The sequence below is a fragment of the Dermacentor albipictus genome, chromosome 1 (genome assembly GCF_038994185.2).
Source record: "Dermacentor albipictus isolate Rhodes 1998 colony chromosome 1, USDA_Dalb.pri_finalv2, whole genome shotgun sequence".
NCBI classification, from domain to species: Eukaryota; Metazoa; Arthropoda; class Arachnida; order Ixodida; family Ixodidae; genus Dermacentor; species Dermacentor albipictus.
The window spans coordinates 26,141,245-26,167,383 of NC_091821.1; the positions used below are offsets into that span (position 1 = coordinate 26,141,245).

The 26,139-nt window shown below is 47.1% G+C and overlaps 2 protein-coding genes across 2 annotated transcripts; one reads left to right on the forward strand and one right to left on the reverse strand.

The window, feature by feature from the left end:
- The first annotated feature begins 2,009 nt into the window (after positions 1-2,009).
- Positions 2,010-4,675, forward strand: LOC135909415 (uncharacterized). The gene is made up of 2 exons (XM_065441356.2): positions 2,010-2,983; positions 3,402-4,675. The coding sequence occupies exons 1-2, from the start codon at positions 2,307-2,309 to the stop codon at positions 3,979-3,981; spliced, it is 1,257 nt and encodes a 418-aa protein (XP_065297428.1). The 5' UTR covers positions 2,010-2,306; the 3' UTR covers positions 3,982-4,675.
- On the reverse strand, positions 4,010-6,191 carry LOC135909397 (myb/SANT-like DNA-binding domain-containing protein 1). Its single transcript, XM_065441341.2, has 3 exons — positions 5,578-6,191; positions 4,690-4,852; positions 4,010-4,330 (listed from the first exon to the last, which is right to left on the reverse strand). The coding sequence occupies exons 1-3, from the start codon at positions 5,820-5,822 to the stop codon at positions 4,025-4,027; spliced, it is 714 nt and encodes a 237-aa protein (XP_065297413.2). The 5' UTR covers positions 5,823-6,191; the 3' UTR covers positions 4,010-4,024.
- Between the last annotated feature and the right edge of the window lie 19,948 nt (positions 6,192-26,139).

Consider the following 26,139-nt stretch of genomic DNA (forward strand, 5'->3'; position numbering starts at 1 on the left):
AATAATTTCGTGTCCTTTAAGTTCGACGTCGTGGTGAAGTTCGACAATTTCTTACGTTAGCGGTTCGTGAGCTCCGCGTCGGAAAACTAACTCCATAGAGTGTAAAGCCGGTCTCGAGTCGGAGGGAAGAAGTTGCGGAGTGGTTGTGGCAGCTTTTCTGTTTGTGTGTTTCAAACTGTCTGTCCTCTTGCACACTGTGCTTCTAAGTGTCGGACATGATTCCAGCAATGGGTGCGGCACCCCCCGACACACACTCTCAGGCGTCCTGAGACGCCTGATAGGGTGTGGTATTACACCATACCAACAAATGCAGATGCAAGCGGCGGTAACGAGCCTCGAGATACCCTCTGGCTCTGGATTGCAGCCTGGAACAGCCCCAAGCCACCACTATACTCCTTCCTTTACAAATTTCGCGCTTCCACCTGGCCAAGGTCCTTCCACTGAGACCGTCTCCTGCTTCGAGCTCAGTCTGCCCGAAAGTTAGGATTATTTTTCTGATATGTCAGAATTCTCTGCTACTGTTAGGTACATGGACGCTACCACGAATTCTTCCGGCGGCTCGGAAAAACACATTGAAATACCACCCCCAAAAGGTGCTCCGGATCGAAAAGGGCACTCATACGGGGATCACGTGAGAACGGTGAGTGGTCGGAAGTCCGCGTTCCAGTGGAACTTACTTCACCGGCAATCCTCCGACAGAAGGATTTTGCTGCTTCAATATCTCTGCATTGTAGATAAAGAGTCAGGGAATTAAGTGGGTGGCGCTGTCTAGGGTTTGCACGGAGGCCACGAATAGTTCTCAATATAAGACACAAAGGCTTTCGGGGATCCATAGACTAGCAGAAACAGACCCATCGTTGTGAAGCCAGCTTATTCATAAGACGCTGTATTTTCTTCTGTGCACGTCTGGCCAATCCAAAATCATGAATGGGCATTTAGCCTGTGTATGTTCGTTCCGCACGGCGGCGAATCGCCCAAGTCGATGTAGAAGTCGGTGCGTGCGGAGCTCTTTAAAATGGAATGTGTGGCAACCTGTAAGGCACCTGTTATTGAGTCCCCTAGGCTGGATGGTAAGTCGTCTCAACCGCAGCATTCCGGGATTTATTTAAATTTAGGCCAGTCGATGTAGTGGACGACTCCGCAGAACTTGGTGCTATAGATAGTCAGCCCTTCAATCGTGAGATAAGTTTGGATGTGGTCACTTCCCGCGTTTCCAAATCCGAGAACCGTTGAACCCTTCTGTTAAAAGAGCGCGAAACGAAGGTAAGGCCTAGGCAGCTATCATATGCTAATCCTCGCAGATAGGCGTGGCTTCCATCATTTCAAAGACGAAGTTCTCATTCAGAGACAATGGACACCAATATTCTGCCCCCAGAGTTAATCTTGGAGCTTCCCCAGCGATAATGGTGGGTATTGAAATCCCCACAAATCATCCGCAGCTGTGGAGTCATTGTCAAAATTTCCCGTAAGCGCTCGCCATTTCTATGAGTTGATGGTGATAAGTAGGCTTCCAGAATTGTGACAGTGGCCTTGCTCTTCTTCACAGTTAAACACACGTATTGACTTTCATTGTCAGGTGACACTGGCTGATGAACACGTGTGAAGTCACGGCGTATAAAAACAACAATCTTGTTGCATTGCCCTTGGGTGGAGGACATAATGCACTCATACCCGGAAAGTCTGACGGGAGGTGACAGGTTTGGCTCACAAATCACAATAATGGAAAACTGATTCACGAATACAAACTGTCGAAAGTCGGACACGCGCGAATTAAGTACACTGGTGTTCCATTGAAAGACATGCGTTCTGGACCTCCTCTCGAAACGATGGCATCTGGCGGGACATTATTTTACCCTAGCGGCAAGCACTGGTCTCAGGGTGTCCAGTACCTACAGGGCGCTCGGCGCCGACAGGATTTTCATGTTGCTAATACCTCTGTCACACAAGCACGCAAAAACTCTTTTACCTAAGCGGTCCTTTACCGAGTTGAAAGACCTCTAATTAAAAGGAGTTGCGCTGCAGACACACGGCGCGGGCGATCTCCTTTTATCGTTTCCTTCCGAACACGCTATGGAAAGCATGGCGCTAGATTCTGAAACAAAACCAGTTAGAATAAACCAACGTATTTCAATATAGAAATTAGAAACGTACTATAATATGCTTGTTTTAGTGAATTTAGATACAGTTTATTCGAAAAGGTTAAATTAAAGAAGATTTAATAAGGTAGCTTCAAGAGTCTTCGCAGAAGTAGCAAATTTTACATGTTCGTCTAGCAACCTTGGGCCACTGTTTACATCGGAGTCAACATGGAGGTCGAGAATATGGGGGACTGCACGGACACGAAGGAAAAAGTCGAAATAGCATGCATTTTGGCAAGGATTCTTGCTGCAGAGAGCGAAGCAGACGCCGCAAAGGCAGTCAAAGACCGTATTAAGCGGCAGTTGCTACTCAACGGGTGTACATTTTATGCCTTGGCGCTTCCCACGAGAGTCTGCAACCGATCGACGTGGGCTTTCATCCGCCACGAAAAGTGGTTCGAGGAGACTGTGCCTCACCTCGGTGGCCACAACTTCAAGCAGTCGTTTCGAGTGAACCCCTCAACGTTCCGGTTTCTCGTGGAAAGTCTGCGCCATGTGCTCGAAAAACAAGTTACCAACATGCGTGACCCGATCACTGCGGAAAAGCGTGTCGCCATTGGCCTCTACAAATTGTGCTCTTCTGCCGAAGATAGAACTGTGGCAAACCTCTTCGGCGTTGGGCGCTCATCCGTCAACGTCATTTACAGAGAGTTTTGCGCAGCTGTTGTCTCTGTGCTCGAAAGTGACTGGATCAGAATGATTACTGAAGAGGAAATGCCTAGGCACATCCAAGAGTTCGAAGCCGTGTGCGATTTCCCTCAAGCTGTCGGTGCCCTTGATGGCTGCCATTTCCCTATTTCGCCTCCAAAGAAGTACGCCACCGACTACTACAACTACAAGGGTTGGTAAGTGGCCACGATTTAACTTATTTCATGTAAGTGTTCTGTTTGGGCCCATTTTTATAGTAGTAAAAAAAAGTAACTGACTGACCCATATTTTATTGCTAAGTAAAATGTTATTCAATTTTACCAGCAGCTCTTAAGAAAACGCGTAATTTGGTTCGCAGTCTTGCAGTGTTTAGCAGCGACAATTTTAATGCGACGACGAAAAGAGTTCTCCGCAGGACTGCAACTCCTATACGATGTAGAGTACGCTAACAGCGACCGGTTGTGGCATTATGTGAAATAATGTAATCCGAGCTGCACTCACAGCTATTAATAAAAGCAAACTGTAAAATCGCATCACAGTAACTAAAGGCAGTGAACTCAGCAGTGCCATGCTGCACTAACCTTTATTCACTTTGCACTTTGTTTTTTCTTGCAGGCACAGTATTATCCTACTAGCATTGGTCGACCACAAGTATCGATTCAGATACTGCAATGTCGGTGCCCCAGGACGCTGCCACGACGCACATGTGTTTGGTGTTTCACGGCTGTCGAAGATTGTCAACAGTCCCCTTTTCAAAGCACCTGTTGCCGCAGTGGGTACCACAGCAGTCCCACCGATAATATTATGCGATCAAGCATTTCCACTAACCCCAAACCTCATGAAGCCATTTGGACACCGAACTGTCATCAGTGAAGCTGAAAGGAATTTCAACTGTCATTTATCTGGAGCAAGGAGGATAGTTGAAAACGCATTCGGAAGGCTAAAGGCCCGGTTCCGTTTCATTGCGAAAAGAATGGAGTGTTCTGTTGGCAATGCCCGTTTGGCTATACGAGCATGCTGCGTGCTCAATAACATTTGCGAGCACTTCAACGACAGTGTCCACCCACAGTGGTTCAGTGAGGTGCAGCAGTCCAATGCTACATTTCCACAGCCATCACGCAGAACAGAAGCTGAAATTGGAAATGCATCCGCCATCAGGACAGCACTTGTGGAATATTACAAGCGAAGGAACTGAACGCAAGAGTCCCAAGAATCAGCAACAATTGTGGAACACCATGTCAGTTTTTACTAAAAAACTTCAACATTGCATCTACAAGTTTCTCTTGCAACTTGAGCCCCTCTTTACGGAGATCCATTTCCATTTTGTGCGCATCAGCAAACTGCTCTCTCTGCCGTCGCTGCTCCTCAAGCATCCTTTCTTGAAAGTCGCCAGCCGGTTGCCTTCTCTTCCTGCGGGCACATTCGGAACTGCCACTTGCGAGGTTCCTGGATTCAACCTGTTGTACTGGCGACTCGGAAGGTGAACAATCTTCGGCGACGTCTTCACAAGAAGCAGAGCCGGAATCAAGCATGTCGAAGATCAGCTGCGTTTGAAGAAGGGATCCGAAATACATTGACCACATTAGTTGATGTGTGAAGCGGTAAACAATTAGTTCAGGGTTTTTACTTGCAAGAGAGCTGCCTCTCCTTGCGTGTATGTATTCACGTTTTTTTATTTTAGAGTCTGCATTTTTTTTATTCTCCAAACAGCGCACTGCCAAGCTTGCAAAATGAACAGCGCGTGAGCACAAGCAGAAATGAACCACAGTATTAACAAGAGCAGTCCGCTACACTGCAGGGTTGTGCAGATTATGGGCTTGGCAGCACAGCTGATGCTACATTATGTCTTGAAATTTAGTTGACTGTAATAAAGCATATATAGTCTCCACTATGCATTTCTTACTTCTTCGACGGAGGCAGTGCTGCTTGTTGTGCTCTCGCTGCACCCAGCCTCTTCCATTAAAGATGTATCGTGAACAGGCAGGGATCCTAGAAACCTATGGACTTCGGAGAAGAATGGCCAGCTCGGCGGTGATGACCCTGTTGTCATGTGTTTCAGGCAGCTCCTGGATAAGAAAACGAAAGAACTAAAATTTTATATACTCAAAATGTAAAGATATACACAGAGCAAAACGTTTGCCGATAGATACAAACGCGACTTGATGGTACAGAAAGCCTGAGAAGCGAAGGTAACCCTTTTTACTCGAAAAAATTTAAAGTTTCTCATGTTTTCTTGTCTGAGAACACCGCTTGCGCATGGTCCGAGAAAAATGCAAACCGTAGTCACATCTGCAGAAATGAAAACATGCAGACGACTTCCTGCTTCGTATTATATGTTGCCGTGAGAAGGCGTACAATATAATGTGAAATGCGCCTGTCCATAAGTTAAGGTTCCCGTTATCTTGTGACGAACGAAATCATGCTATTGACGACCTGCGCGGGTTGTCATTCTTCGCCGCATGTGAAGGCGAATTTGCGTTTACTCAGACCGACTCGCACTGTAAAGGAATTGCAGAAACAGCCTTTAGCGCGTCGTCGACTTTCGTGTGTGCAGGGCGCAGTTCAGCCCTGCAAAATTCGACGCTAGCTGAAATGAAGGGTCTCTGCCTTAAAACCTTCGTTACTACGGCTCCGTCCGCTAGATTAGGGTTCCGTCGCTGCCTACTACGGAAACAACGTTCGATGCTGAGGTCGCGACACCACAAACGAGAGCTTGCAGCTTGCGACCACAGCCTGAAGCCGCTTCAAGGTAAATTTAGCGCTCACAGCTTACTGCTGTGCTTTGTCTTACCTGTAGGTCTGTCCCAGGTTCTCTATCTTGCTGTGCACTTGCGCCTTTGTGCGAGGTACACCCATGCTCGTCAATGCTTGTGCAATGCCATCGTAAACGCCTCCGTTGTGCTTCTGCGCACGCAGCGAGGGCAGGTTGTCTTCCCATAACTTGATTAACGCCCAGGTGTCTCTCTCCGACCACTGTACCCGCGGTTTTCTTTGGCGTGCCGGAGGCTGTTCGTCGGTACCGCTCGCCGTAGCCATGGTCGCAGAAAATGGCGCGAATTTGCATCGTCTGTTAGCGTCACGTGATATTTTCGAACTGCTTACGAGAGTGCCGTGCAAAAAGTGCAAAACTGCGCCTACTTAAGGTTCAACGAAAGACAAAACCCTTTTTTGTGATGTGTACACTTGAAATAAAAATGCACTTTTGCTTCGTTTCTTTATTGCATGATAATTACTGGTGCCCACTGCGTTGGAGGCTACGCCTTTCCAGCCGTAAAAGAGATCGGTGATCTCCGGTTTCGGAAAAGACCGCTTCTGAAAAAGAGATTAAACTTTGGCGTGTGTCTGCGGATGCAACTCCTTTGTGTGAGATGTCTTTTTCTTCAAATGCCTTTAAAGTGCTCGTGTGACAGGGGTATAAGTAGAACACGTATAGCATCCATCAGTGACCGCAACATGATTATGACCTGTCGATCAGTCGTTGCATCATTGGTTGGTGAGGGTGTCGGTGGCGGTAGTATCCGAGGTGTCTCCGTGGCAACTTGTGCGCTTCGAAGTGTGGGCCACCCTTCAGGATGATCGAGTCTTGCCACTTCGTTTTCACAGTGTCTTTCATGGTGGAGCTCCGCGTTGATGCTGCAGCCGCCTTGGCGGAAGACAGTGTGCCGCTTGGTGCAGCTTTTCGTTGCACTCTTCGGTGGCGATACCACCGCCGCCTAAGTATAGTGGCAGCCTCCTTGTGTGATCGCGAACCATATGCTTTAGGACCGCTAAATTCTTCCGGACCCGCGAGCACTCCTTCAAAGAGGCTTCATGGGAACCATGGCAATTTGGGCACTTTAGGACAGTCGCGCGGCAGGCGTCTGCTGAATGGGATTCAGCGCACCACGGGCACAAGACATTGTTCATACAGACATTTTTACGTGGCCAGTCTTGAAGCACTTGTGACACTGTAGGGACTTCAGTAAGTGTGGTCGAATTGGATGGCGAACATAGTTAACTTTGACGTGAGAGGGAAGGCAGTCGTCAGACCACGATTACAATCAGGAAATTAACGTATGAACCAATTCGGGACACGCCATCCCGTGCGTCGTCAAAATCAGAGCCCTGGGTATGATCGTAGAGACTAAAGATGCCAATGCCTCTACTGTTCAGACGCTCATCCAAGACCAACAACGCTATCGGGCTCATCAGAAGAATTTCCAATAGACACAGGGGCCTCAAGGAACATAATCTCGTCAAACTCATACACGCGTTCGTCACCTGTCACTTCCCATACGTTGCGGCAATGCTCAATTGGTCACGATCCGAAAGAGGCAGACTCAATGCGCAAATCAGAAAGGTCACCAAGCAATCCCTCGGCATTCTGACCAACACCAGTAATGAGAAGCTGGGGCACCTGGCCATGCACAACACCCTGGAAGAAATTGCCTAAGCCCAGCAGCACGCCCAGCTTGTTAGGCTTTCGACGCCGCCTCTGGGGCACAGGATCCTAGGGAAGCTAGACTTTGCTCAAGGAAACAAAGAAAAGTCTTTGCGGACCTACCACGGGACATCCGCGCCAAGATCACCGTCCGACCTATACCCAGAAACGTACACCCCGAAAACAACAGGGGTAGACGACAAGCGAGAGGACAATTCCTCCTTAACCAAGCCTTGGCGAACCACGAACGCTCAGCTTTTGTGGACGCGGCGGCATACGCGGCAAACAAAGCTTTCGCAGTGGTGCTTGTGGACGGCCGCAGATCCACAAGACATGCAGCCACGGTAATTGCAAGGAAGCCTGAACAGGCCGAACAAATTGCGATTGCTGTTGCACTCACCGACGTCAATCTTTCTCAGATCTACAGCGACTCCATAGCCGCTATCAGAGCTTTTCAAAAAGGCATGGTCTGCGCACAGGCTCTCAGAATTGTTACAAAGAAAGGGATCAAGAACCACGTCATATACTGGTTCCCGGCACACTTAGGACCAAAGATCGGCGACGTCCCCAAGCTTAACGAGGCGGCGCACGAGGCTGCGCGCACGCTTAGAGACCGCGCGGCTTCACCCAACCACTCGGAGAACAAGGACGCCCCACTACATACAATGAAATCACTAAGCACTACTACCTACAACGTAGAGAGTATAGCACGCCACACCGCACGCTCACTCGAGCTGAAGCGGTTACACTCAGAACAATACAGACACATACCCGCATACCCCACGCAAAACAGACTACACCACTACATGCCTGAGCTTTACGACAAGTCTTATTGTACCAGTTGCAATACATCCATTAACGTCTATCATTTACTTTGGCCGTGCTCGCAAGCTCAGATAAACTCCGAACCGGACAAGCGCAAGTTTGAACAAGCAATACGGAGCGAAGAACTCGCTCCCCAACTCTGAGCCGTCCAGCAGGTCAACGACGCCGGCGGGAAACTCAACCTCCCGGTTCCGCCGTGTGAGACGCCCGCTCCATGAGGGCGTCTCAGGACCTTGAATAAAGTTGATTTCCTTTCTTCCTTCGTGCGTCAAACACAAGCTTCACGCAGCGCGCTTTTCTAAATCTGGTGAGATGCGTGATGGGAGGCGTCTGTTGTTGGATTTATTCATATTGGCAAGTTGTGGATCGAAATGGAAACGTCGACGTCATAAATGATGTCAACAGTGCCGTTACCTCCTGTAGGAATCATTGATCGCATATTTACTTTGTCGATTTCCATGACATTCCGAAGTTCTTTAGTGTGCTACGAGTAAATTGTCTACAGCTAGGACACTCTTCCATGAGTTTATTTTCATGTCTTTATTCTCATTCGGTGCGATTCCCTCGAGTAACAAATAGAGAACCTGCCTGTTTAGGAGCCGCAAATTGGTGATAGGGTCTACGGACAAGAAGAGCACAGTGTTCGGCCAGCGCTGTGGTATATTCGTCACGGTTGAAACACTATTATTTCAAATTACCTTACAGGCCCAAAGGGCATTGATTAAGGGGCGTTTAGTTATTACAGTGAACACACAAGCTAATTCGTAAGGAACAAGGTTGTGAAGCAAGTGAACAAAAAGAAACGCAACACAACAAAATGCGTTTGCGAAGTGAGCACTAAAAGAGCGTTTCATTGCAAGCGAAGACAACGCAACACATCGCAGAATGAAGCAAAACCTTAATCGACGAAACCATGTTACAGCGCTATTACAAAAAAAAAAAAATCTACCTCCAGCTTCTGGCGAAACATATTCAGGTTTTAATCAGGGGCGATACCACCGGGAAGATCGTTCCACATACGGATGGCTTGTGAAAGTGACGCGGAGGTGATTATGTAGCCTGCTCGACGTGCAAAGGGGTGTTCAAGGTGTAACGAGGATATTTTATTGCTGTAGACGTACTTGTGAAACGCGCATAGGAGAGACGTTTGACGGTGAATGGCCAGTGGTTGAAGGGAATGATCGAGTTTAAGCTGAGTCACACTTGAATGATTGTCATAGTTCCTTGAAATGCAACGGGCGTCTCTGTTCTGAAATGCAGAACCCAACAGATGAGGCATATTCAAGTTGTGGGCGGACGAAAGCTGGATAGGATAATTTACTAACATTAGAGGGACATTGTCAAAGGTTGCGGCGTAAATGCATTAATGTTTTGTGGATTTCGCGCAGGCAGCAGTGATTTAATCAAACCGTGAGAGGCCTGGTGTAAGGCAAACGCCAGGATATTATAATATGCCCGGGACAGCTTGTCGCCTTGTACGAGGTAGTAAATATTGTAAACATCATGCTTGCATCCAAAACAAATAATTTTTCATTTGTTGGTATTTAGGGTCATGAGCTAGGTGTTGCACCAGTTAGAGATAATGTTTAGATCGTCTTGAAAGATCAGTGGTCATCGAGACAGTTTATTGGTCTGTGTAATATGCACTCACCAGCAAAGATTCTAAAACTTGATACGTTATTTGGCAGGCCGTGTATTTAGATCAAGAAAAGTAGCGGGCCTAGAACGCTGCCTTGTGAAACGCCAGAAGAGACGTAGGAAGAGAGAGGAAGAATTATTAACCATCGTGAATTGCCTGTGAAGGGAACAGAAATTCCGAAGCCATGATAAAGTGAGGGAACCTAATGGAAGGGCATATAGTTTGGAAAGAAGGCGGCAATGGGTGACACGATCGAAAGCTTTGGCAAAATCAGGAAAGATGCAATCGGTCTGTAGGCAATGGTTCACATTGGAATGAAGTTCAGTGGTGAATTCCAGTAGTTGTGTTCAGCTTGACATGCGCTTCCAGCATCTGTGCTGGTTGCGAAAGAAGAATTTGTTAGTCTTCTGGTGACTGTAGACGTGGGAGGCGATTATATGCTAAAGAAGGTTACAACAGATGCACGTGAGGTAACTGACGATAGCTTTCAGGTTAATTATTATTTCCAGGTACAAAAATATGCATTAGTTAAGCAATTTTCTAGCCGTCTGGCTGGTATGGGTTAATTCTCTAATCTTGAATACCAGTTGTTCGTGTGGTCCACGCCGCAGGGTTGATAGCAAAGACTGCAGTGCTGCCTTCGAGTCACTAAATATTGACAATCTTCGAGGTTCTTGGCTGACAAGACGAAGCGCAGCGCGAAGAGCTGCAAGTTCCGCAGCTGTCGGTGTCGTTGGGTGACACGTCTTGAAACTGATAGTGGTGGCTTTCGCTGGGAGAACCACGGCTCCAGAGGAACACTGAATAGTTAAATAATTATGGAGTTTTACGTGCCAAAACCACTTTCTGATTATGAGGCACGCCGTAGCGGAGGACTCCGTAAATTTAGACCACCTGGGGTTCTTTAACGGGCACCTAAATCTAAGTACACGGGTGTTTTCGCATTTCACCCTCATCGAAATGCGGCCGCGGTGGCCGAGATTTGATCCCGCGACCTCGTGCTCAGCTGCCCAACACCATAGCCACTGAGCAACCACGGCGGTTAGAGGAACACTGAGGAGTTGCCGATCCATCAGTATAAATATGTATGAAGTGGGCGTAACGTTCGTGCAAAAGGAGCAGAGTTAGTTGTTTAAGAGCAGGTGATGACAGCTCAGATTTTTTTCCTGATTCCTGGTACGGTGAGATGCACTGCAGGTCGAGCCAAACACCATGGAGGAATCGATGGCTTAGTTGCGGGGGTCAATGCCTGATGGAAGGCAGGTACTAATCCGAAATCGTAGCACAAAATAATGCCTGCGGCCTTTCTGACGGTAGTGTTGCCAGATGATGGGAACGGGCAAGGGCAAATTGCCTAATGTGCACTCTCAACACTTCCACCGCAATGTGTGTTTGTATGAGAGTGTCCCGGGTGATTGAAATAGTCGCCACTGTCGATGTGCATTTTGGCAAACCAAGACAAACCCTTAGAGCCCGATCTTGTACAGCCTGTAGAGCACGAAGATTTGTCAGGCAAGTGTTGGTCAGTACGGGCAAACTGTATCTCAAGAAGCCCAGAAAGAGAGCCCTGTACAATTCCAACATTGCATGAACTGACATTCCCCAAGTCTTTCCGCCCCGAAACTTCAAAAATGGGAGATTGCTGTCAGACGCTGTTTCAAGTAGATCATGTGCGGGCTCCATGAGAGATCTCCATCAATGATTATGCCAAGAAATCTGTAAGTATTCTCATAAGAGCATATCAGGCCATTTATTGAGATGGCGTAGGGTGTCATTGGTTTGCGAGTGAATGCCTTCAGTGCGCATTTGTCTGACGAGATTTCTAGACCTTGGTTGCGGAGGTATATAGCTGTTAGAGTAGCAGCTTTTTGAAGTGTTGCGCGTATCTGAGGACGGGTCACACCCGAAGTCCATATACATATGTCGCCTGCGTACATTGATATCTTGATCGCTGCTGGCAGATGTTCAACGAGACCAATGAGTGTGAGGTTGAATAGGGTGAAGCTTGGTACACCGTCTTGAGGAACACCTCGGTAGGTGTAGTGTCGTGCGGTTTGACCATCGCCGGTAAACAAAAAGAAAAAAAAATTATGGGGTTTTACGTGCCAAAACCATCTTCTGATTATGAGGCACGCCGTAGTGGAGGGCTCCGGAAATTTCGACCGCCTGGGGTTCTTTAACGTGCACCTAAATCTAAGTACACGGGTGTTTTCGCATTTCGCCCCCATCGAAATGCGGCCGCCGTGGCCGGGATTCGATCCCGCGACCTAAAACAAAAAGAACGATCTCATAAAAGGTAATGAGAAATATATTGAAAAACTCGGCCAGCTAGGCCAACCATCTCAAGAGTATCGAGGATAGCCTCGTGATATACGTTATCGTATGCCCCGTTGACATCCAAGAACCAAGCTGCAGATAATCTTTTGCATGACTTTTAAAGCTGGACATGCGTAGCGAAATCAACAACACTGTCTACTGATGAGCGATCTCGACGAAAACCAGCCATGCAATTTGGGAACATGTAGTGTTCCAGGTACCACTCCAAGCGGGCAAGGATAATTTTTTCCATTATCTTTCCCACACAGCTGGCCAGCGCTTTTGGGTGGTATGAGGTGAGTTCAAGTGGGGACTTGCCTTGCTTCAGGAGAGGGACCAAGCGGCTTGTCTTCTATTCTTCGGGAACCGCACCATCTTGCCAGGATACGTTGTAGAGGTCCAACAGTTCTCTCCGTGCGCCTACACTCAGGTTGTTCAAGGCGCGGTAGGATATTCCATCTGGTCCCGGGGATGAAGAACGCCTGCATAGAGCAAGAGAGAGAGAGTAAAACTTTATTAAATGTAAATAAAACAAGGCACGATGGTTGGAGCCCCTATTCCAGAGCCCCACTGGCACGAGCGGCTCGCTGGGCTTGGTCCAGAAAAGCCAACTGGCTCTCCCGACCCTCGTCCGCAAGCCATGCCTCCCACTGCCTATTCCTCATTAGTGGATGTTCGTGTAATATGGGACTGTCTATGTGCGGAGGCAAGAGCCGCTTCGAGTTCCTCCATTGTGAACGGAAGATCCATGCGGCAGTCACGCGAAACAGGGATGTCATTGGAGGCTGGAGAGCCTGGACCGGTTGCTTGGCCAGCGTTCCTTGCACAAAAGTCTTCTGCAACATCGGCATTCAGCCACCTCTGGAAGAGTGCCACCACTTTGAATGGGAAGCGTTGTTCAGGGAGGGAATGCAGGCCACGTATGGTTCTCCAGATGTGGGAAAGTGGCTTTCGGGGGTCTAGTGACCGGCAAAACATTGTCCGACGTCGAGATGCCAATTTATCCATGCGATGTTGAATTTTCTTTTGTAGCCGTATGGCTGTCCTAAGGTCTTCGATGGATTTTGTACGCTGGTAACGCCACTCCGCATGACGATGTAGTGCACGAAACCTTCTTATTGCCTTCTTTACGGTGTTTTGAGAACGGCGTGTGACGAAATCTTTTAGTATGTGCGACAGATTTGTTGACCTCATTATCATCCTCACTGTTTACCTTTGGGTTGATATATAAAAAAAAGAACGCGTCCCAGAAAATGGTGAGATTTGAGCTCACACTAAGAGGTGCGACCATGCACCTATATCTTAAAAAAGAAGGAAACATCGAACATACCTAGATGGAGTCGAGCACTGTTCCCTTAGTTTGTAATAACAAAACTGTTCTTATACGTGCTAACTATTCATAGTGGACAACTAAATAGGTTGAGTTCATAAGAGACCCTATTCCTTGTAATATATTTCCTACTCTCCCTCTACAACAGCCAAATGAAGCACTGAGGTGATACAATAGCGCAACGCACAGCCTTTCTTAGACTAAGCGTTGGTAAAAACAAAAACAACTTATCATATTCGACGTGAACAGTGCTAATAAATAGGAGTGCACTCCACCATTCATCATATGAATTTAGTACGTCGCAGAATGAAAACCTTTTGAACAGCTTTGTAATTTATTGAATTTTACTTTCCTAACTTCCAGAAGACAATTCGTATAAGGTCTGCCGGAGGAGCCAACACTAAAGAGTAAAATTATCTAACAAAGGCATTTGATCTTCTGTCATACGCCGCATTCAGTGCGAACGTTTAAGCGCCAAGCATGGGGCGGGACAGAACGAAGCAACGGTGACAATGAAGATATTTGCGACTACATCCAGCTACTTTTGTGAAACAGGTAACCTCCGACTTAGCCTGTGATGATCGATGGCGCAGTGCGATTAGGTCTGTCCCAGCGCTGTTTTATTCACTGACCCACCAAAGCAAGCGCTAAATATTCTCGAGTGCAAGGCATGATGGGACGTGTTAGTGTTTGTTCTGGTCTCTTGCATATGCGGTAACATACTGCAATCAGTGTCCCCAGTAGCGAGAAAAGAAACTTTTCTGCGGTTTTCTTTTTTTATTGCGATAGCAACTATATGGACACTCCAAGTGCATTCCTGCCATCGGAGTCGCCGTGGGCTTCCGCATAAAGTCCAAGGGTGATAAAATCGTCGCCGCGCGCCGTATGCTGTATGTGCGAGAGAAAGCGCGCTAGGGTGAGCCGGCGATCGCGTCTCAATCTCGCGTACGAAGGAGAGGAAAGTGGGGAGGAAGCGCGAAGAAAAGGGTAGGAAGGGGGCGCGCGTTCTCCTCCGGGCGATCCTCCCCGGCCGCCGTATCTTGAAGCCATTTGCGACGGGTGCATTTTCCGCTACGTGCTGTGTTTTCGCGACTTCGTTCGCGTTGATGAGAGCGGCAGCACGAAGGTCAATTTGCTGGCTGCTGCTGCCGCACTTACTCACTCCGCGTTTCGACAGCGAATTTCTGCGGTCATCCGGTGCGACGTATTCATGTTTGCTTATGCGCTTGCGTCACCCATGCTTGTCAGTTTAGTTAGTAGGTCTATGGTTACAACTTTATACGGCCGATAAAACTGCTATCCTTACTTCGTATAGCTGTCCACTAATTTGTTATCGAAATCGATGCTTCGCCTTTCGGGCGAAACTGCGATTTTCTTTATTGCTTCTGTTTATTTCACGCGCCCCACCAAGGGGATGTGCTGGAGGTGGTCTGCAGGGTGCATCACTTCTGTATACGTAAACTGTTGCATCGTGTTCAGGCAACAGTGCTTGGAAAAGCAAAGCTGCTTCATTTGCCAGTGGCTCTGAGTGAAAGTAATACCCATTTGGAAATTCACGGGGTTTTTCATAAGCAATTTCCGTCTCGGACATATCTCGGTATAGCTAACCGATGAAGAGGCTACGTTAAAAAAAGGGGAAAAAAAGACAAGGAAACAAAAAAAGATTTTTCCGGAGTGCTGCAAACCACGAGTGGGTTAGGAAATGAAGTTTACTCGATACCGGTGCACCAAAGGTCCATTAAAAGTCGGTAGACACCATGATTAACAAATTTGCTTTGCCTCTGTATTGTTAGGGACGCGAAGCTATCACATTTAAACTTTGTGTTCTCAAACTTACATCTTACGTTGCTATTACAGTGTTCGCGAGGGCATGACATACATCACTTGTACCTACAGGTGCTTCAGGACTTCAAGAGTCCATTTGAGATTTGTTACACGACCGCCGCGATGCACGCCTTGCTAGACGTTCTCGGGCCTTGGGGAAACACTTTGCCTTTGACGCGAGAGAAGTGCGCTTTTGACTTTTTAAGTGACACAGGCCTTCAAGGTGCTGTAGAATTTTCTCATTTCGTGGATCCTTTTCATTGAAAAGTGTTTCTTCCTTCTTTTATTTCTGAATGAGTCTTTCTGCACTTTTTGAAACGTTCACTGTATACTTTTTAGCTTCATATCTAGAATAATTATTCCAGAAATTTGGCTAGGCTAACATCTACTGCTATCATTAAAATCTCTCTCACACTCACTCTCACGCTTGCTCCCTCTGTCTTTAGGCAACGGTCATTGACTGCATATGTTGGGCGACACTCTATTTTGCGGCGTTAGCAGTATATGGGAAGGATATATATATATATATATATATATATATATATATATATATATATATATATATATATATATATATATATATATATATATATATATATATGTGTATATGTGTGTGTATGTATGTATGTATGTATGTATGTATGTATGTATGTATGTATACTTCGCTGCTATGTTTAGTTTATTTGCCTAACAGTGTCAGTCGGTGGGCCGACCGAAACTGTTGAGCAAATCAACCAAAAATAACCAAGAATTCGTGCTTCTCATCTTTCTGAATACTCTTGAGCCACTGAAAAATACAATGACTATATATATATATATATATATATATATATATATATATACAAAAAGCCGCAATAGCTTCGCGTCAACTAAAGGCAGCCATCGTAGCGACGGCTCTCACGTTACCTAACATTCGACCAGAACTGAACGAGACTTTCCGGTGTTTTTTGAGACCAGTAGTGCACTCTGAGAGCTCGTTGGCCTCAAATAGGTCCATAGCTCGACTACAGTCGAGCGTATGGAAAAACACGGATAGACATCACGAGCCGGATGATATCCTCAATAATAATACTCAAAATTGGCCTCAACAAAGACGGCCGCGTATAACCACGACCTCTGCTTCAAAGGATTTACGTTACACTTTGTCGTAGCTATGCTTTTCACCCGCGGCGGCGCTGCAAGCCGCACGGCAGGACCGCAAGATCTCCAAATTCTAAATCGCGCCCATCCTACCGCCATTTCCTGCTAGCGCAAAGCTCGTTTGGGCCCCAAACATCGGTGCGTCCATTTGGAAACAATCCAGTACCTACAAAGAGATGTTAGCGAAAGCGAAGCGCACGTGCTCCTATATAGTCAGTGTACGTACTGCGTGCGCCCTCCAGCGCCATGCGATAGCGCGCCCGCGGTTAATTTCGAAATGAGTGAGGCAACGCTAAATGCCACAGAAACGAGAACTTACGAAAGAGAATCACTCGAACTCGCTGAAGCAGCCCGTTAAGGGTCTGCGCTCGTTAACCGATGAAAAGCGTGGTTGTTGCGTCGACGCAAGCCGACGCCGGCGTTATTGGGCCGAGGGCCCGTTGGGGACAGATGTCACGAGCGAGAGTTGCAGAGCTGTGACGCAGTGGCGTTGTTGCCGAAGAGCGTGGCGCAGAGTTCACTGCACCGATCTGTAGTGGTTGTCACAGTGTGCCTGTCACATTGAGCGCATTGAGTTTGCCACTAGAAGACATCTAAAACTCTGCAAGAGTGCTGAAATTTACCGCGCTTTAAAAAAAAAATATTTAATAAGACGCAACATCACTTTTGTGCTCTTTTGCACACATTACGCATGAGGCTTCCAATCCAAGCATTTTCACTGCAAAAGTTATGTCATCTGTATAACTGCGTCAAAGCGGTGCGAAGGGAGTCCATGGTTCTGAAAGACAGACAACTCAAGGTTTATCAATACATGCGTTCCGATTATTAACGAATAAGGGTTCGTCAACGCAACGCCTACTCGCAAGCAGTATACAGTCAAATTTCGCATCGAGTTAGACTATGGTTAGGCCAGCTAAAAGTTGCAAATTGCTTGTATGGGTTATGACGGGCAAACGTTCAATTCGCTTCTGAGAGAGAGAGAGAGAGAAAACAAGGATAGGAAAGGCAGGGAGGTCAACCAGAACAGCATCCGGTTTGCTACCCTACACTGGGGGTGGGGGAAAGGGGAATAGAAAGAGGAAGAAAGGCAGAGAGTAAGCACTGAGTACGTGTGGAAGGAACACCATACAGAAGGACACTAATGACCTATAGCGATCAATGTTTGAACGTGTGTGCATGCGCGCGTGCGTTTCCTTTTGTTTGTTTGTTTTGTTCCGTCTCTCCGTTTCTGCACTGTAAGCTAGCCAACCGGGTTCCGCATGCATGCACAATACAAGTATACAGGGTGTCCCACGTAACTTCAGTTAAACATTAAAAATATGCAAATGGCATGTATCGCTACAGAACCAAGGTAATGTAGTTTTCTGTCGCTTGGAGATGCTCAGATTGTTTTTGAATTTCGCCTAATTACACAATTAATCCTAATCAATTAAGCAACTTCTCAAATATTATAAATAGATTAAATGTGTCAGTGAGAAAATTGTACAGCAACCTTTAAAGCTCCCGATACAGGTTTCTGTTGCTACATAAAATTGTTTTCTGAGCGTCAAAGAAGCCCGAGAATACACACAATGTGCCTCGAGCGGCAGTCGCGCGGCAATTTTGCATGTATTCGCGGGCTTATTCACCCTTGGAAAAACACTTTTATGTAGCCGGTATTGAGCAACAGAAAGCTGTATCTGGAGTTTTTTCTTGTTGTTCTACAATTTTCTCATTGACACTTTTCATCTAATTATAATATTTGAGAAGCTGATTAATTAATTAAGAGTAATTATGTTATCAGGCGAAATGGAAAAACTAATCGGAGTATCTCCAAGCGACCGCAAACAATATTACCTTGGGTCTGTCCAGCTGCGTCGCATTTGCATATTTTCAAATCTTGGGGCATGATACTTGGGACACCCTGTATGTACACGTCCATTGGTACCCCTATCTGCGAATATTATACAATCGACGGGAACAAATTAAAAACTGATTTTTTGTAACCATCAGCTGACCTGAGTCATGAGTGGGGCATAAGCATGTACCTCCCGTTGGCAAGCACTGCTTATTCAATCAGTTCCGATAAACAGCGAAACGAAAACGAGTGCTCCATAGTCGATGTTTGTAAGATGTGGCATCATAACAACCATTAAATTTCAGCGACAGTACAGGTTCCGTCTCACAATTATGCCTTCCAGATATATATATATATATATATATATATATATGTCTATATATATATCGGAGCCTCACCCACCATGGTGGCTTCGTGGCTAAGCCGTTGCGCTTCTAAGCACGAGGTCGCGGGATCGAATCTCGGCCGCGGCGGCCGCATCTCGATGGGGGCAAAATCCAAAACGCCCGTTTACCGTGTATTGGGTGCACTTTAAAGAGCCCAAGATGGTAAAAATTAATCCGAAGTCCCCCACTATGAGGCGCCTCATAATCAGGCCGTGGTTTTGACACGTATGTGTCAAAACCACGACCTGATTATGTATGTATGTATGTATGTATGTATGTATGTATGTATGTATGTATGTATGTATGTATGTATGTATGTATGTATGTATGTATGTATGTATGTATGTATGTATGTAAGTATGTATGTATGTATGTACGTATGTGTGACGGAGCATCACTCGGTGTTCACAGTTGAGCCATGGAAAGCGTCGCGTGAACAAGACACAGTGGAGTCGTACAGATTATGGTACTTCGGTGTGTTCCATCATAAAACCGCAATTTGGGGTTTATTCTTCGTGGAATATTCCAAGAGGCTGCCGTTTTACTGCGCCGCCAAACGTGTATGTGGTCAGTCGGCAACCTTGTCCAAAGACGCGAGCTGGGCAGCGACCAGCTGGCGCCGCCGCTTCGGAAACGGTGCTGTTGTGCGCATCGAAGGCATGTCTCGTAACGTGTCGGCTTGGCTTGTGTCGTCTATTCAACCAAACGTGTCTGTAGCGCTGATTTCAGTATGGGACGTCCCGTTTGCACAATGGTGGCGTGGCCACATAGGGCAGCTTGGAAGTTGTAACCGTTGTGTCAAGGTACGATGATAACTCCCGCTGCGCTTCGCTTAGTACGAAGTGGCAGTTCGTTCCCACATGCTCGGCTGTAAGCGTAGGCAGGCGACGAGCGAGTCGGTGCACCTGCGGCTTCAATTGCAACACGGTAACCGCGGGGAGGTTGAACGATGCTGACAACAGCGATGAAGCAACCAACTGCGTTTAGTAGGACGTCGGTGCGACGTGCCAAGTCGCGTGAGTACGAGTTGCGACAACATCCAGCGAATCAGAAAGAGGCTCTAAAGATCTGCGTTATGGAACTAGCATTTAAGATGACACTATGTATAACGACGGAGTGGGCGGTGCTCGTCAGACTTGTGATGAGTTAGAGACGTGCCTCGACACGTTGACGACCCTTGTCAGCGGTTGCACCCTTTGCTGCCCTCGATATACGGCTTCGTTACCAACGAAGGCTCAATTCGGCGAACGCGCCACGGCCGCACGGAATGGCGCACTGCGAATGGCGCGCACGTGCTTCGGGTGCAAACACGGATATACAGGACCGGAGGAGACATGCCGATCACGGCGCTTTTATTCTTATGTGAGATGCGTGTTCTCTTGCTGTCGTTTCATATCCTCTGAGCTTTTCTCAGACAGCTTCTTCGGATTTCCGGAAACACGCAGAACTTTCAAATATGCATGGGTTATTTAAAAAACAATTATTTGGTATCACACACAGCAGTATTACGTTCGAGTGACATTAATTCGAACCGTTCCGGTACGGCAGTTATCGAATTATCTCAAACATTTCATTAAGAAACGGTGACAAAATAAAGCAATTTGAATCTTTTTGTTTTTTTGAACGCTTGAAATAGATTGTAATGTCTTTTTGCTTCTTACACTCGAAGCGCGACTCAACCGGTGTGCTGCGAAGAGCACAGACGTGTTTAAACGCCGCCTCAGCGGGACGTGAAACAAGATAAGCGGGAACGGATGGTTTCACAGACAGAAGGAGCGTTGGCCACTGAAAGATAAAAATAAATTTAAATAAAACAGCTTCACGTCTCTGGAGGCAACAGCACTGTCGGTTGAATTTACTGTGTTTTGAAACATTTAGAAACCGCTGCGCGTATGACGGGGGTCGACCCCTCAGAAGGGGTCGAATTCGAACTAAAAGAGTTTTTATTCCACAACAATGTATGAAATGTCACCGGGGCTTTCCAGTACACTTGATTTGAGCAAGAAGTCAAATTAACCGAAGCCGATTAAACGGCAGTCGATTGTACATGGGTATTGTTAGCGGTAAAATTGCTTTCATCACACTACTTTGGTAGGAGAATGGTAAAAGATTGCAGAACGTGTACCCCTGGATTCATGTAGTCGATTTGGCTGCTGCTGTATAGAGCTAATTACTGTGCTACATGATGCGGGAGCCAGTGCAGCGAACTTCCTCTTCTGTGGCCGGGGCAGTCGCATTTCGAGGTGAGAGAAACAGGTGGTTTTATGCAGGTTGATGATATCGCGGGTGGCCATGATTCGTCCGACGCCATCCACTACGGCATCATACATAAGAGGAAATAAGGTTGGGACATTGAGGAGTTCGTCAGTGAATGATTTGTTTCATTTAATGGCTTTACTATTTTATTAGAAGTATTCGCAGCCTTAATGTGACGGTTTGTCTGAAAGGAGAGGGCGCCGCCGCTGTAGCAACATTGTAAGCTTCTGGAGCAGGGCAGGAGGCGCTGGTGAAGGATCAGGCTACGATGATCACGCGGAGGACGCTTTACAGCACCAGTGGGAGGGAACCATGTCCAGCCAATTAGGTGGTGGTAGTGGTGGTGGTGGGGGTGGTGGTGTTGATGATGATGATTCCAAATTGTTTTGTTTACCTGCTGACGTACCTTAATTTTCGAATTTTACGCCCTAAGCTTTTTTTTTTATTCAAAATAGAAAGTTTACTTCCCTGCATGTTTCCCCTTGCTTTGTGAGTGATCCCAATCATCCAGCCGTCTCTTGCTAATCTCCACCGCCAGAACTGTTCACGTTTCCCTAACAGCCGCTGACAGCCAAGGCTTCGGGAAGGCTAACTACGTTCGCATTTATCGCTGATTGGGTACTGCGACATTCTAAGAGAACACGCTGGTTGGTTTCTGCACCATTCCGGTAAACCGTGCGCGCATCATCTTCATATGAAAATTTTCTCGAATAATTCCGCACTCTCATAGACCCTGATATGGCCTCGATCACTGTCCTTTGAACTATCATAAAGCATATACCTTTTGATTTTATTATTTGAAGGTCGAAATAGTTCCACAGCTGCTTTGCTCTCCATTACGTCTATCTATTATACTCTTAATACATCTCTGGTTTTATACTTGACGCTTAATACTCTTCTTTCTGCTGCCACACAATTATCGTAACACTGCATGGTGACATAGCCTTGTGCTATTTATTGACTGTAAGTCAACGTTTTTTTTTTGTGTGTGTGTACAAGTGCCTCATGCGAAGCATCCACATACCACAATTGAGAAAATCGTCCAGGCAGCAATAGCAAATTTCGCCGTAAGTATGGCCAATAAGATTACCACGCTAGACACGCTAGACTTGCAGCTCAGCAAAACAATTTCTTTAGCCCTCGTGAAGAAGACCTACGTAACAAAACAGCACCTAAACACCTCACTAAATGACAGTCAGCCCGACAGAAAGCGAGTGTGAGCACACGGCCGAAGTATCGCTGGTTCAGTTTCACCTACCAGCAAGCGCCGGCACGCAAGAGAACCAGCCGAAGATGACGGTCCCTAATCACAGGACGACAAATGCGCTCTAGACTCTCCGCATATGGCAGTGGAACTGTCGTTCCTGCCGACCACGGCATCCTACCATACCAGAATTTGTCAAACAAGGGCCACCTGACGTCATGGAACTTCGAGAAACAAATACACGAAAGGCCCAGCTACAAGGGTACAAAGCCCACGTACAAACAAAACGCACGGCAATCCTCACCAAGAAAAATCTCACCGCACAGGAATTGGAACCGGTCAACACACTGATCAAATACACCTTAGTAGAAATCATACCGGAAAGGAAATCGTACGAGAGCCTTTTCGTGGCGAGTGTGTACAGCCCTCCCATAAGCCACCTTTCATACTTCGGCCATCTTGTCCAAGAAATTAAGAAACGCACCGATTGTCATCAATTCGTTACTGTAGGGGACTTCAATGCCCCACACACGACCTGGGGATACCACACCACCACGAAGAAAGGAGCCCGAGTGCATGACATTGCGCAACAAAACAGACTCACCATGCAGAAACACCAACCCCAAACAACGAGGATTGGCAATAGTGTGTCCAGAGACACAAACCCATATCTCACCTTCATGCTAAACGTGCCCTCGGCAGAATGGAGCCGACTCTCAGCAACCCTGGGCAGTGACCACCACATCCTCCAACTAACCGTGGCTCACATTCGCAAGCCCGCTTGAGTTGGAACGGTCCGGGTAACGGAGTGGAAGTCATTTAGAGACGGGCTAAATGTCGAGACCACAATCCAGAAAATATATGACTGGCTGGGGAAAGTGCTCGACACCGCTGAACGCCCCACCAAAAAAATACAGCTGGATGAAGAAGCGCCAGCAGTTTATAAGCAACTCCTCCACCTCTCAGTACGTACGCGGATGATATCTGTATTTGGTCATCTGGGGTCACACGTCCACAAGTGCGTGCAAGGCTTCAACGTGCGGTTACCATAACGGCGAAGTACTTGCGCCATAAAGGCCTGCAACTCTCAGCTACTAAGTGTGCAGTCATGGCATTTACGCGCAAATCGATGTCAAATTATCCAATCGTTGTCGACGGAACGGCGCTCCCTTTAGTCACCCACCACAGATTTCTTGGCGTGATAATAGACCGCAGTCTTTCTTGGACCAAACATGTTACTGCGCTAAGGGCTAAACTGACCAACTTCATACACGTTCTTCGTGTAATATCAGGACTGAGATGGGGCCCCTCTGAGCGAAGTTTGCTCCAAGTGTACCAGGCACTTTTTGTGGGCTACATACGCTACAGCATGCCTGTGTTATCTAACATGGGGTCATCTTGTATACGCACGCTGGAGAGCCTTCAGGCTCAAGCACTACGGATATGTCTTGGCTTGCCACGCTGCACGTCAACTAAGGGCACAATAGCGGAAGCACGGGCTTGTCCTATCGACATATACAGGTCTTGTGAACCTGTGCGAACCTATCTTCGCCTGCTAACCAGACACTCACGCCATCCACTGTCAACGCTTCCAAGCATCAACCTTGACTGTGCTTTTTCTAAAGCTATTGCATGTCACGCAAGCATTGTACCTGCAAGATTCCAGGTAACCGACATCCCCGCGACACCTCCATGGACATTGCCAAGACCACTAGTGAGGCTTCAGATACCCGGAATTAGGAAGAAATCTCATGTTTCCTCCATTGGCTTGAAGCAGCTCACCCTGTCCCATATATTTACTTTATATAGTGGGACTCTAGAAGTATATACCGATGGTTCGGTCACGCCATCTGCCACAACGGCCGCATTTGTCATCCCACAACTTGGTATTACTCAACGATTTCGATTAGACCACAAATCGACATCTACGGCAGCGGAACTTGCGGGAATACGGGAGGCTGTCCGTTTTATGAGAACGCAGACACCCCATAAATGGACAATATTGTGCGATGCCAAATCAGCGCTACAGGCGCTAAAATACTTTTTAAACAAAGGACCATACTATCTGCTCGTGCTGGAAATCGTCGAACTTTATCACAGTGCCGAGTTAAGTGGCCACGTGATCACCTTTCAATGGGTGCCTAGCCATTGTGGTGTTTTTGGTAATGAACTCGCTGACAGTGAGGCAAGATCGGCCTCCCCTTCCTGTGATGAAGTACGGATTGCCTACTCGCGACCTGACACCAACTCCATGATCAAGGCACTCATGCAGGACCTTACAAAGGCTTACAGAGCCCACTCTGATAACATTCACACACGTCTACGTATGATTGACCCAGACGGTAAATTCTGTTTGCCCCCGAAGCTTACACGGAACAAAACATCATTGCTACACAGGATTCGGCTCGGCGTTGCTTTCACCCGTCGCTACGCACACCTCATCGGCCAATCGAACAGCCCTGATTGTGTACACTGCCAGATGCCCGAAACACTGCAACACGTACTGTGCGACTGCCCAACATATATGCTGGAGCGAAGGACGTTAGACAGTTTCCTAGCCAGCGTTGGCAGACAACTACTGTCGGAGGAAGCTATTCTCGGCCCATGGCCTGACACTGCAATTTCAATGCGTGCCACAAAAGTATTGTTGAAGTTCCTGCAGGACACCAAGCTCGACGAGCGGCTCTAGCGAGGCAACTGTCTCATGTACATAAGCACTCACCACTTCTCTTATCATCATCATCCATGCCAATACTTTTACTCCCCTTCCCTCTTCCCCAGTACAGAGTAGCAGACTAGAGCGCACTAGCTCAGATCGACCTCTCTGTCTTTCCTATCAATAAATTCTATTCATTCCATTCCTCCACCTCTAGGAAGCCAGAAGAGCTCTCCTCAAGAGATGGAAGATACACAAGCTAAACAAGAAATTAAAGAAGCGAATCGCCCTCCTCACCGAGCAAGCACAGGCATACGCGCAGAGATTAGGAAGACAGAAGTGGCACGCATTTTGCGAAGAACTCCAGGGAACCCTGAGCACAAAGATGACGTGGCACGTCCTGCGCGCCCTTCTCGAAAACGGCCCCACAAAGATGGAGCAGCGACAGCACCTCTGTAGGCTCGTGCACAACCACGCCGGGACGGAAGAGAACCTCGCTCGAGAAATTCAGAAGAAGCTGTGCGGCGACCCAACCGTTAATACGACGTCATGCAACAAAGTCTACGGTCGAAAACCAAACCACGAACTATACCGAACCTTTACGCATGCTGAACTCTCTGCGTCACTTTCGACGCTCGCCAGAAACACCAGCGCGGGCAAAGATCGGATTATCAACAATCATCTCCGGAACCTTCCGCAGCTGGCTACCACAACCCTACTCCAATATTTCAGTGCATGCTATAGGAGAAAGGATAGCGACCGGCTGCCTGGAAGCACTCGGAGATCACAATGATCTCCAAACCAAACAGACAACTCAGCATCGAGAACTTGCGCAAAATTGCGCAAGTTCTGTCAGGCAGAAACTGTCAACCCAAGATGTCTTGCTTCTACTCAAGGAAGACCTCATCGACCAGTTGAGCACCAGAAGCGAATCCTCGATCTTAGCCATCGACGTAAAGGTAGCTTGTGTCAACGTCAGTCACGAAGCTACCCTCTGCAACCTCGAAGACCTCGGCTGCGGGTCTCGGACATACGACTATGTCAGGAATTTGCTCACAGACAACACGGCCACAGTTAGAATAACCTCCGCAGCGACAGCTTCTGACTACCAGTCAATCAAATCAAATAAAGCTTTATTCCAACATTTCGGATGCTGAGGGCTGTGGTCAAAAAGCCGCTACACGGGCTTGCCTAGGACCACGGCTCAGTATAAATGGCAAGGACAGGCAAATACAGCGACAGATCGCACCAACCGGTATGAAAGAAAAAAAAAGTTAGTAGAAGCATTGGTTGAATAATAGCACAAGAAAAACGGTAAAGTGGCATAAACAAAATCGTACATCAAGTGAGTTCAACAGCGCATAAAAAACGATAAAGGCCGTAATCGATATTTTCATATTGTTAGTTGATTCAAGTACAACGGAAAAAGATATGGCAGCATTTCTTTCGTAATTAGTGCGCGTCCACGGAATCTCCCACGTTTGAACGAGACGAGTATTATAAGCAAATTCCCTGTGCTT

Bases quoted from the DNA above. Each gene is read 5' to 3' on its own strand.
- LOC135909415 (XM_065441356.2), top strand. From the start codon at position 2,307: ATGGAGGTCGAGAATATGGGGGACTGCACGGACACGAAGGAAAAAGTC. The intron at 2,984-3,401 runs GTAAGTGGCCAC...TTTTTCTTGCAG, and splicing joins TACTACAACTACAAGGGTTG to GCACAGTATTATCCTACTAG.
- LOC135909397 (XM_065441341.2), bottom strand. From the start codon at position 5,822: ATGGCTACGGCGAGCGGTACCGACGAACAGCCTCCGGCACGCCAAAGA. The intron at 4,853-5,577 runs GTAAGACAAAGC...TTTCTTATCCAG, and splicing joins AACCTGGGACAGACCTACAG to GAGCTGCCTGAAACACATGA. The intron at 4,331-4,689 runs GTAAGAAATGCA...CTTCAAACGCAG, and splicing joins GCACTGCCTCCGTCGAAGAA to CTGATCTTCGACATGCTTGA.